The sequence below is a fragment of the Stegostoma tigrinum genome, chromosome 2 (assembly GCF_030684315.1).
Source record: "Stegostoma tigrinum isolate sSteTig4 chromosome 2, sSteTig4.hap1, whole genome shotgun sequence".
In the NCBI taxonomy this organism is placed as follows: domain Eukaryota; kingdom Metazoa; phylum Chordata; class Chondrichthyes; order Orectolobiformes; family Stegostomatidae; genus Stegostoma; species Stegostoma tigrinum.
Genome location: NC_081355.1, coordinates 124,196,724 through 124,208,938, shown reverse-complemented (window position 1 = coordinate 124,208,938; position 12,215 = coordinate 124,196,724). Strand labels below are relative to the sequence as shown.

The following is a 12,215-nucleotide window of genomic DNA, read 5'->3' as shown; positions in this document are numbered from 1 at the left end:
TTTCTCAGAAGAACCTTCATGTTGATCATTGATCACCAACATTTCAGGGAATGAGTGATGAGTTGGAGCCATACTTAGCTCATATCCCTGCACAAAGGGACCATTACTTGTCAGATACCAAAGGATCCGCATGGCACATCTCTGATACATTGATAGGACGCAACTGCACTTCATAGAGTCATATCGCAAGGAAACACGCCCTTTGGCCAACTTGTCCATGCCAAACAGGTTTCCTAAACTGAACTAGTCCCATTTGCCTGTTTGACCCTATCCCTCTAAATCTTTCCTATCCTTGCACCTGTCCAAATGTCTTTTAAATGTTGTAATTATACTTGCCTCTACACTTTCTCTGGCAGTTCATTCTTTATATGCAACACCCTCTGTGTGAAAAAATTGCTCCTCAGGTCCCTTTTAAGTCTGTTCTCGCTCATATTAAAGCTATGCCCTCTAGTTTTAGTGATAGTTTTAGACTCCATTACACTGGGGAAAAGACCTAGCTATTCACTCATCTGTGCCCTTCATGATTTTATTAATCTCTGCAAAGCCACTTCCCAGCCTCCTAAGCTCCAGTTTTTGCTCCGACCATCCTTTCAGACAGCGAGTTTCAGGTCTCCATCAGGTGCCTTTCTAGGTGACAGTTTATACTGTCTCTAAGGATGTATTTTAATACTCTGTCCACCAAGGACCTTAGAATGACTGGCCCTAAGATTACCTGGCTGATTCCTTAATCAAATAACTGAATCACAGGGTTATTGCAACACTAAACGAGGCCAATCCTTTTTTTGTTCTTTTTCAAATCTTGTTCCAATTCCATCTTGAATCCCTCAATTGAACTGTACATTACTGATCCTAACAATTTGCTGCATGAAAATGTTTTCCCTCATGTTATCACTGCTGCTTTTGCCAATTACCTTAAGTCTTCCTTATCTTGTCCTCAATCCTTCCATCAATATATTGTTGGTAAAGTGTTGGAAAAGGTTATATTGTTGGTAAAGTGTTGGAAAAGGTTATAAGGGATAGGATTTATAATCATCTAGAAAAGAATAAATTGATTAGGGATAGTCAGCACGGTTTTGTGAAGGGAAGGTCGTGCCTCACAAACCTTATTGAGTTCTTTGAGAAGGTGACCAAACAGGTGGATGGGAGTAAACCGGTTGATGTGGTGTATATGGATTTCAGCAAGGTGTTCGATAAGGTTCCCCACAATAGGCTATTGTACAAAATGCGGAGGAATGGAATTGTGGGAGATATAGCAGTTTGGATCGGAAATTGGCTTGCTGAAAGAAGACAGAGGCTGGTAGTTGATGAGAAATGTTCGTCCTGGAGACCAGTTACTAGTGGTGTACCGCAAGGGTCGGTGTTTGGTCCACTGCTGTTTGTCATTTTTATAAATGACCTGGATGAGGGCGTAGAAGGATGGGTTAGTAAATTAGCAGACGACACTAAGGTCGGTGGAGTTGTGGATAGTGACGAAGGATGCTGTAGGTTGCAGAGAGACATAGATAAGCTGCAGAGCTGGGCTGAGAGATGGCAAATGGAGTTTAATGCAGACAAGTGTGAGGTGATGCACTTTGGTAGGAGTAACTGGAAGGCAAAGTACAGGGCTAATGGTAAGATTCTTAGCAGTGTAGATGAGCAGAGAGATCTCGGTGTCCATGTACACAGATCCTTGAAAGTTGCCACCCAGGTTGACAGGGCTGTTAAGAAGACGTACAGTGTTTTAGCTTTTATTAATAGAGGGATCAATTTCCGGAACCAAGAGGTTATGGTGAAGCTGTACAAAACTCTGGTGCGGCCGCACTTGGAGTATTGTGTACAGTTCTGGTCACCACATTATAAGAAGGATGTGGAAGCTTTGGAAAAGGTACAGAGGAGATTTACTAGGATGTTGCCTGGTATGGAGGGAAGGTCTTACAAGGAAAGGCTGAGGGACTTGAGGCTGTTTTCATTCGAGAGAAGAAGGTTGAGAGGTGACTTAATTGAAACATATAAAATAATCAGAGGGTTAGATAGAGTGGATAGGGAGAGCCTTTTTCCTACGACGGTGACGGCGAGCACGAGGGGGCATAGCTTTAAATTGAGGGGTGAAAGATATAGGACAGATGTCAGAGGTAGTTTCTTTACTCAGCAAGTAGTAAGGGAATGGAACGCTTTGCCTGCAACGGTAGTAGATTCACCAACTTGAGGTACAATTAAGTCGTCATTGGACAAGCATATGGACGTACATGGAATAGTGTAGGTTAGATGGGCTTGAGATCGGTATGACAGGTCGGCACAACATCGAGGGCCGAAGGGCCTGTACTGTGCTGTAATGTTCTATGTTCTATGATCAATGGGAACAGGTTTTCCCCATCTCCTCTTTCCAGATCTCTCATGAATTTGAATACCTCTCAATCTCCCAAAACCTTCTCTTCTCCACAATAGACAACCTCAATATATCTAAACTATCTCCAGCAGTACAATATTAACAGCCATCTAGTTGTCTAACGTTACACTGAAAGCCAGAAATTTTGTAGAATGGTGATCCGTGCCTCCTGCCTACTTCTTTCCTTGCTTCCCACAATCTGAGATATATTTGTCTAGGCCTCACGGTTTATCTATTTTTAAGGAGGCCCCAACTGTTAATTTCTTCTTGCTTACGGTGTTTATCTATTGAATATTTCACACGCCTGCTCCCTAACCATAATAAATGATCCATGTGCAGTAAGGAGAAGGGAAGAGGGGTGCAGCAATCAGGAATTGATCTGTAATTAAAGCAGACTTTACATAATTTTTAACAATTTGGTCATGTCATTTGTATCCACCTTCTGGATTTCTAATGAATTTATTAGGCATGACCTCCCTCTGACAAATTCATGCTGGCTATCTCTAACTAGTCCATAGTTTTCAAAGTGGATACTAACTCTCTACTTAAGAATTTTCTCTAATAATTTCCCTACGACTAATGTGAGACTCACCAGTCTGTAATTTCCTGGATCATGTCTGCACCTTTCTTTAAAAGTGAAACCACATTAACTGTCCTCCAGCCCTCTGGAATTTTTCCAGCAGAGAGGAATTAAAAATTTGAATCAGAGCCTCTGCAATGTCCTGCCTCACTCCCACAGTAGCCTGGATTGCAAGTGATCCAGGCCAAGCTATTTTTACGTTTTTAAGCCCATCAGAGCCTCCAAATATCTCCCCATTTCCAATGTCTAAATATGCAAGTTCCTCAAAGCGCCTTTTCCTGAATTTTGTACCTACATTCTCCTTTTCCAGAGTGAAGACAGAAGAGAAGTGGCACAGTGGCTCAGTGGTTAGCACTGCTGCCTCACAGCGCCAAGAACCTGGGTTGAATCCCAGCCTCGGGTGACTGTCTCTGTGGAGTGTACACATTCTTCCCTGTCCGCATGGGTTTCCTTTGTGTGCTCCAGTTTCCTCAAACAGTCCAATGATGGGCAGGTTAGCTGGATTTGCCATGCTAAATTGCCCATAGTATCCAGGGATGTGCAGACTAGTTCGATTAGCCATGGGACGTACAGGGCTACAGGGATAAGGTTGTGTCTGGGTGGGATGCTCCTCAGAGGGTCAGTGGGACATGACAGGGAAGAAATACATTTGCCTGTCCGTTTTCTTCCTGTTAAGTCAGGGCCTGGAAGAGTTTTCGTGCCCTAAGGCACATTACAGTGCCAAGTTGTGCAGTGTAAGGCAGACCACTAACAGTTGTGAGACCCGCTGGGTTGTATACCACACAGTCATCCAGGCAATTCAAGACAGCAGAAATGGACTTCGAGAGACCCAATGGTGTGCTTGATGGTGGTGCTATCATGGTTATCTGCTTAGGATGTCTGCCACTACCTGCAAGCCTCCATCCCAGAACTACCTCTAAATCTACCTACTCCATGACCTAGAAAAGCAACGGGAATTGCCATTTGTCACATACAATAACTATTAAATGCTGGTGTCTAGGACATTTGTTTTGCATTTGGACATTTGTCTATCAGTTAAGAATGACCAAACATTCAGATCCTTCAATATTGTTGCATAGCCCTGAGTATATCTACAACTGTTCCATTATTCCTAGTGATAGTAATCTTGGACAATCTCCTTTACAATATATACAAGAGAGGCCCAGCTTAGCCTTACATATGCAGTCATATCCCGCAGACTATCCAATCGAAAAGTAGGCACTAATATGAATATTCAATAAATACTGAACACAGATGCACATTGATTGTTTTCATAATAAAGGAAGTGTTCCTAACTCTTCTGTTACCAGCAATCCATTGCCAAACTTGAGGCATGTTGACTTCACCAGTTTCAAAATCTCCCCTTCCCCCACCGCATCCCTAAACCAGCCCAGTTCGTCCCCTCCCCCCACTGCACCACACAACCAGCCCAGCTCTTCCCCTCCACCCACTGCATCCCAAAACCAGTCCAACCTGTCTCTGCCTCCCTAACCTGTTCTTCCTCTCACCCATCCCTTCCTCCCACCCCAAGCCGCACCCCCATCTACCTACTAACCTCATCCCACCTCCTTGACCTGTCCGTCTTCCCTGAATTGACCTATCCCCTCCCTACCTCCCCACCTATACTCTCTCCACCTATCTTCTTTTCTCTCCATCTTCGGTCCGCCTCCCCTCTCTCCCTATTTATTCCAGAACCCTCACCCCATCCCCCTCTCTGATGAAGGGTCTAGGCCCGAAACGTCAGCTTTTGTGCTCCTGAGATGCTGCTTGGCCTGCTGTGTTCATCCAGCCTCACATTTTATTATCTTGGATTCTCCAGCATCTGCAGTTCCCATTATCTCTCAAACTTGAGGCATGCTAGTTCTTTGACTAAGCTAGTAACAAGAAATGATGATGAGACACACATGAATGAATGAAACCAATATAATATGCTAAATGCAAATTTAACTTTTTAATACACCATGCTGCCTTCATGTTTTCATAAGACTTTGTTTCCTCCTGTACTCACTATGCTTTGTTGCAAACCTGATATCAGCTGCTAAGGTGAAGGCAGTCTGCTCAGTGCACTGCCCTGATATCTTTGATGACTGCAATAGGCATTCTCCAGAGGCTCAAGGCCTTGATGGTTCTGGCGTATTGGTGCTTTCCTGCTCTAATTCAGTGGCATCCTCATCTACTTCACCAGTTGGAGCTATTGGTCTCAATAATATTGGGGATAAGGAAAAGGTGTTCATCTTGGGATATCCTGAAAGGAAGCATCTAGGGAGGCAGACACATACTTTTGTTGCATCTGAATGTATGAAGACGGTGGAAAGTGCCATCAACATGGATGTCAAGCAGCAGTCGCAAGCAGCGATAGCCTGTTCGCTGACGCTCAGTTTGGGTTCTGCCAGGGCCACTTCGCTCTTAACCATTTACAGCCTTGGATCCATCATGGACAAAAGAGCCGAGATCCAGAGGTCAGGCAACAGTGATAGCTCTCGGTAGCAGGGCCGTAGTTGACTGAGTAAGGCATCAAGAAGCCTGAGCAGAATTGGAAAGAATGAGTATTGGGGACAAAGTCTCCAGAACAGCAGTTGAGGACTCCAACTCTGTATTCAATGGGGTTTAGAAGGATGCGGTAGGGATCGCATTGAAACTTACAGAACACTTGGAGTGCTGCGACCAGTTCTGGTCGCCCTATTATAGGAAAGATGTGGATGCTTTGGAGAGGGTTCAGAGGAGGTTACCAGGATGCCGCCTGGACTGGAGGGCTTATCTTATGAAGAGAGGTTGACTGAGCTCGGACTTTTTTCATTGGAGAAAAGGAGGAGGAGAGGGGACCTAATTGAGGTATACAAGATAATGAGAGGCATAGATAGAGTTGATAGCCAGAGACTATTTCCCAGGGCAGAAAAGGCTAACACGAGGGGTCATAGTTTTAAGCTGGTTGGAGGAAAGTATAGAGGGGATGTCAGAGGCGGGTTCTTTACACAGAGAGTTGTGAGAGCATGGAATGCGTTGCCAGCAGCAGTTGTGGAAGCAAGGTCATTGGGGTCATTTAAGAGACTGCTGGACATGCATATGGTCACAGAAATTTGAGGGTGCATACATGAGGATCAATGGTCGGCACAACATCGTGGGCTGAAGGGCCTGTTCTGTGCTGTACTGTTCTATGTTCTAAGACACTTTACTGACTTCAAGAGGTGAAGGAGCACTTTAAGAGAGCCCTGGTGCTTCTCACCTCATTTTCCTCTAGACAGTATAGTATGACGTTCTAGGCTGTGTGCAGAATTTATGTCAGCGTGCATATGAGTCATGTGTTGGAGCTGGCTTTTTATGGTGGTCATTAATCGCTCCATGAATAAATCCATAAATTCACATGGATAGTAGGAACTGCCGATGCTGGAGAATCTGAAATAACAGGTGTAGAGCTGGATGAACACAGCAGGCCAAGCAGCATCAGAGGAGCAAGAAGACTGGTGTTTCAGGCCTAGACCCTTCTTCAGAAATGGGGGAGGGGAAGAGGGTTCTGAAATAAATAGGGAGAGAGGGGGACGCGCATAGAAGAGGGATAAAGGAGAAGGTGGGTGGAGAGGAGACAGACAGGTCAAAGAAGTGGGTTTGGAGCCAGTAAAGGTGTTGGTGTAGGTGTAGGTGTCATTGTTGTCCAAGATGAAACCTTTGGTTCCTTTCATGGCTGTGACTCAACTGGGCATTGTGAAGTTCTGCATGGAGAGCAAAACAAGATTAAGAATCAGCAAAATCTGAGAGTGTATCAAATTTCATTATATGCTTCTTGTCTGTCCATTTGCCAACACCAATTTGGATTCTCACGCTTTCCTTCTGGCCATGCAGCCTAACCATCTATGATTGCTTGTTTACCCTTGTTTCCTATAGTATGCATCTCCTCTTCCTCTGTACAGATGAGTAGCTTCATGTCAGGTGCTACACCACCATTTCTGGACATCTCCTGCAATTTGTGCTCATCTGGTCCTGAACGAAAACATGTAAATTTAATAATGTATTGCATGACAGGTAACCTTTTTTGTCTAAATGCGTCTCCACTACCTGTATGCACTCAGAATAACCAAACCACCATACACTTTGACCTTAATTGCCAAATAGTACTGAAGCTGAGGGGAGGGTGTAAGAATCATTTAGGGTTGCAGGAACAAATGGAATAAAGATTTCTTTCTTGGAACTAATGACAAAGCCCCATAAAATTAGTACCTATTCCATGCAAAACAAAAACCCTTCAGCCGCAAATTCAGTTTTTTCATCATTCTGTTGTTCCCTATTCTTGAATGTACCTTGGAAAATAATTTGGAAATCACTGCCTTTGATACCATATTTTGACACCGAATTGCTTTGGCTATTATTCTGTTTGTTATCAGAAACCAAATTAATTCTTCTGCATTTAACCTTAATTAGATCATAAAACATATGAGCAGAAGTAGGACATTCAGCCCATCGTTGGTTCCACTACTCAATGAGATCATGACTGATAATCCTCAACTCCACTTTCCTGCCTTTTCCCCATAACGCTTGATTCCTTTCTGATTAAAAATCTAACTTGCCGCTTTGAATACATTAACATTGAATTCTTGACAGCCCTGTACAGTAAAGATGCACTGCCCTCTGAAAGAAGAAATTCACCACTGTCTGTGTATCTCTATGAGATAACACCCTCTGGTTCAAGACTCTCCCACAAGGGGAAACAACATCTGCACCTATCCTGTCAGACCCCCAAAAGTCTTGTATGTTTTAATAACTTTTCTACTCATTCTTCTAAACTGTAATGACTACAAGCCCAACCTAATTAAGATCTTCTGATAAGAAAATGCCTCCATACAGAATCAACATAGTGAGCCCTCTTTGGATTGCGTGCAGTGCCAGTAAATCTTTCCTTAAATAAAACTATTTACAGTATTAGAGATTTTTGTTTATTAATTCACAGTAAGTGGGCATTGCTGGTTGACCAGCATTTATTCCCTGTTCCCCGTTGCCCTTGAGAAGGAAGTGGTGACCTACCTTCTTGAATTGATGCAGTCCAAATGCTATGGTAATCCACAATGCCATTAGAGAGAGAATTTCAGGATTTTAACGCAGTAACAGTGAATGAGTGTCAATATATTTCTAAATCAGCATAGTGAATGGCTTGAAAAGGAACTTGCAGGTGGTGCTGCCTTTGTGCTTCGAGATGGAAGTAGTTGTAGTTTTGGAAGATGTTATCCCAGGATCTTCAGCAAATTTTTGAAATGCATCTTGTACATAGGATTCATTGCTGCTACTGAGCTTTGGTAGTAGAGAGAGTGGATATTTGTGGATATGGTCTCAATAAAATAGGCTGCCTTGAACTGGCTGCGCCCACGCAGGCAAGTGGGAAGTATACCATTATACTACCGATTTATGCTTTGTAGATTGTGAACGAGATTCGCAAAGTCAGGAGGTAGGTTACTCATTGCAGTATTTTTAGGCTCTGACCTGCTCTTGTAGCCATTGTGTTTTTGTGGTGATTCCAACTGAGTTTCTAGTCAATGGTAACTCCCAGGATATGGCATTAAGGCGGGCTAGTGAAATCGGAGCCAACAGAATCTGAGGAAAGCATAGACAGCTGGTTCCGGTTGTTGGAGATTAGGCATCTCAGCTCCATGATATCTCTGCAGGAGTTCGTCAGGGTAGTATCCTAGGCCTAACCATCTTCAGCTACTTCATCAATGACCTTCTCTCTATCATAAGGCCAGATGTCCAAATATTGATAGTAGAGAATTCAGTAATGATAATGCCCTTGAATATGAAGGGGCAGTGGTTAGATTGTCTCTTATTGGAGATGGTCATTGCCTGGAATTAGTTTGACATGAATGTTACTTGCCACTTTTCAGCCTGAGCCTAAATATTGTTCAAGTCCTATTGAATTTGGTCATGGACTCCTTCAGCATTTGAGTAGTCATGAACAGTGCTGAACTTTGTGTAATCATTGGCAAACATCCCACTTCTGGATTGTTGTCAGATCCCAAGCTATTTCAGTATCCAATGGTTTTAACTGTTTCTTGATGTCATGTGAAGTGAATCAACTTGGCTGAAGACTGGCACCTGCAATGCTGGAGGAGGCCTGTGGTCTATTGTCTTCTCTAGTTTTAGGTAAACCTTTCTATTTTTATACTCCATTCCCTTTGAAATAAAGGTCAACATTCAATTTTCCTTAAAATAAAACAAAAAAAAATTGATGATGCAGATCTGAAGAAAGCAAAAACAGAAATTGCTGGAGAAATTCAGCAAGTCTGGCAGCATCAATGGAGAGAAAACAGAGTTAATGTTTTGAGTCCAGTGACCTTTCACATATGTAACTGGGAAGGGACTGGACAAGTGGAGAAAAATATCACATAAGGGGAGGAAGAAATAAATTCCATGAGACAGGATCAGGCAGAAGTAGAGGGTCTGCCTGGGCAGTTCTTTTGTGGATTTTGGGAAGAAGGTAGAAGGAGGCTGTATGGGGTGGGATAATAAAATGTGAGGCTGGTTGAACACAGCAGGCCAAGCAGCATCTCAGGAGCACAAAAGCTGACGTTTTGGGCCTAGACCCTTCATCAGAGAGTCGGGGCCTATGATCTGGGAAGCTGGAAACCTTCTGTTTTACATATTGAAATGGAATGCCGGCCTTTTGTAGAACCCAAATCCCCCTGTGCTGCAGTTTTTGTCCTTATCCATTTAAATAATATTCAGCTGTTCTATTCGTCCTACCAAGTGCATAACCTCACATTTTTCCAAATTATATAAAGATGTTTTAGTCTATTCAAACTGTTTATATCCCTTTCTGTGTCATGCTCATTCCTTTCCTTACCACCTATTTTAATTCATCCACAAAGCCAGCAATAGCACATCCACTTCTATTATCCATGTTGTTAATATGTATTGTAAATAATTGTGGCCCCAGGACTTATCTCTTTGGCACTCTATTAGTAACAGGTTGTCATCTATTTCCATTTTACATTAGTTATCCAATCTTTTAATCTATCAGCCTTTAGCCCCATTAATTTCCCCAGTACTTATTTTTCCAGTTATGGTAATCATGTTTGTTTCCTACCCCTCCCCCATTCCACCCCCACCCCCACCTGCAGTCCCTAGACTATTTTGTATTCTTATAATCTGTTAGTACCTTCTATCGTGAAAAATGATGTAAAGTATTTATTGAAATCCTCTGCCATTTCCTGGTTTCCCACATTACTTCTGCACGCTCTAAGGGGCCTATGTTCACTTTGGATTCTGACTTCCTTTTTATATATTTCAAGAACTTCTTTTTATGTGTGTTATAGTATTTGCTGGTTGACTCCCATCTTATTTTCTTCCTTTTTTTGTCATCTTCTGTTAGCTTTAAAAAGTTTCTCTGTCTTTGGGTTTATCACTAAGCTTTGCCACCTTTTGGTTTTTGTTTGATACCATCCTTAACTTCCTTGGTTAATCATGGATGGTTTATTCTCTTCTTTACTGCGATCTTTGCTGTGAGTTATGAGCTGTTTTCTTCAACATCTGCAGTTGTTCCACAAATGTTATTTTCTGCGAAACCACTTTCCCAATCCATTCCAGCTAACTCTCCCCCCAACCCTATGTAATTACCCTTATTTAAAGTGTAATAGAGTTGTTTCCAACAAATTTCTTACTTTCAAACTGAATGCTAAATTCTACTGTTTTAGTTACTCTTCTGGGAGGAAACTTTTACTCTGAAGTTATTTGTTACAACCGCTTTATTACACATTACCAGATCCAAAATAACCTGATCCCTGGTTAGATCCATTATGTATTATTCTGGGATTCTGCCCAAATAAACTCATTGAATTCTTCCTCATGGTTACCTTTTCCAGTTTGATTTTACCCAATCTACATGAAGAATAATGTCATCTATCATGAATGTTCTGCTCTTTTTAATTTGTCTTAATTTTGTCCTAATTAATTTTCTGCCCTACAGAAAATCTATTGTTAGGGATCTATTTGACTACTCCCACCAGTGTCTTCTTACACTTGTCGCTTCCTGCCCCCACCCATACAGATGCTACATCATCTGATCATAGATCATTCCTTGCTATCGTACTTATCCATCCTTTATTGACAAGGCTATCCCACCACCCTTTCCTTCCTGAATACTTAGTTCCCAACTTTAATCTACTTGTCACCATATCTCCATAATGGTGAGATGGTCATACTGTGGTAATGAATGAAGATCATACCTTTCATTCTGAACACTATGTGTAATTAAATTAATAACTATTAATTTTGTCTTTTACCATTTCCTGCCCTTTAACCTTAGTTGCTGTGTTTTTTTATACTTGCACACTTTGTCCCTTCCTATCCAACTATGGGGATCATTATCAAAATAGTTACTCTGCAGTACCACCATATTCTTTTGCTTTGTAAAAATACATATATCCTCTCCCAAACCTTCACCCCTCTAATTAGTTTCAAGCCGTCTATACAGCCCTATTTACTGGATTCACCTGGATACTAATTACTTGAAGTGTCCACAACTTGCTGTTATCTGCATATTGGAATAATTTTGTGGCCCACATTCCATATTCTGGATTTACTAGCTTCTAACTAACGAGCTTGAGTTGCCATCTTTTTTCCAGTTTTTCACGAGCATTTGTAATGCATAAAAGTACCTCTGAGAAGGAATGATTTGATCACTTGCCACATTCTCATGATATTCCACACTTCTTACATTTTTCAACTGTTCATGATACTTAAGAAACAGAAAAAAAGCTTCTTAGTCTTTTAAATTCCATGTATAAAGATTGCATTTAATATTCTATTGAACTCATTAATAAATGTTTCTTCATTGACTTTTCAGCCAAGTTACAGGCTAGCCATTCGTACAGAAAATATGGTTAAGAATCTGGTAAGAAATCTTAGCAGTGAAAGTGAGGAACTTCAGATGCATTGCGCCCGCGCCATTTTTAAGGTACAGATACAAGATAACTCTTTTCTGACTTTTGCAATATATTTTCCTAATATTATTTCTAAGGTTATTTATATAAAACTGATTTTCAAAATGTCTTGAAAATGCTTTTATTTTCAGTTTAAATCAGCAGATTTTGAATATCAATAATAGCGCACCGGGGCTCCATGCTGGGCAAGTCCAATGCAAAGGCATCTGAAAAAGCAGAACCATGCATTAGAAGCATTAGAGTTATACTGGGTAACAGTAATCAGCAAAGGACTGCTGGTTTACTATTGTGTCACAACCACTAGGGACAATAGGCGCAGAATGAAAGTGACACTGGGACATCCGTACAG

The 12,215-nt window shown here is 41.7% G+C and overlaps 1 protein-coding gene across 3 annotated transcripts in view; it reads left to right on the top strand.

Annotated features, from left to right (window-relative positions):
- odad2 (outer dynein arm docking complex subunit 2) overlaps positions 1 to 12,215 on the top strand; it is a 354,164-nt gene that overhangs the window by 166,339 nt on the left and 175,610 nt on the right. For all 3 annotated transcript variants that reach the window (XR_009443219.1, XM_048560000.2, XM_048559992.2), the window contains one exon: positions 11,770 to 11,880. Coding sequence is in view for 2 of the 3 variants with exons in the window: in XM_048560000.2 (XP_048415957.1) it covers positions 11,770 to 11,880 (111 nt within the window). In the remaining variant the exon portion in view is untranslated. The remainder of the gene's footprint in view (positions 1 to 11,769; positions 11,881 to 12,215) is intronic.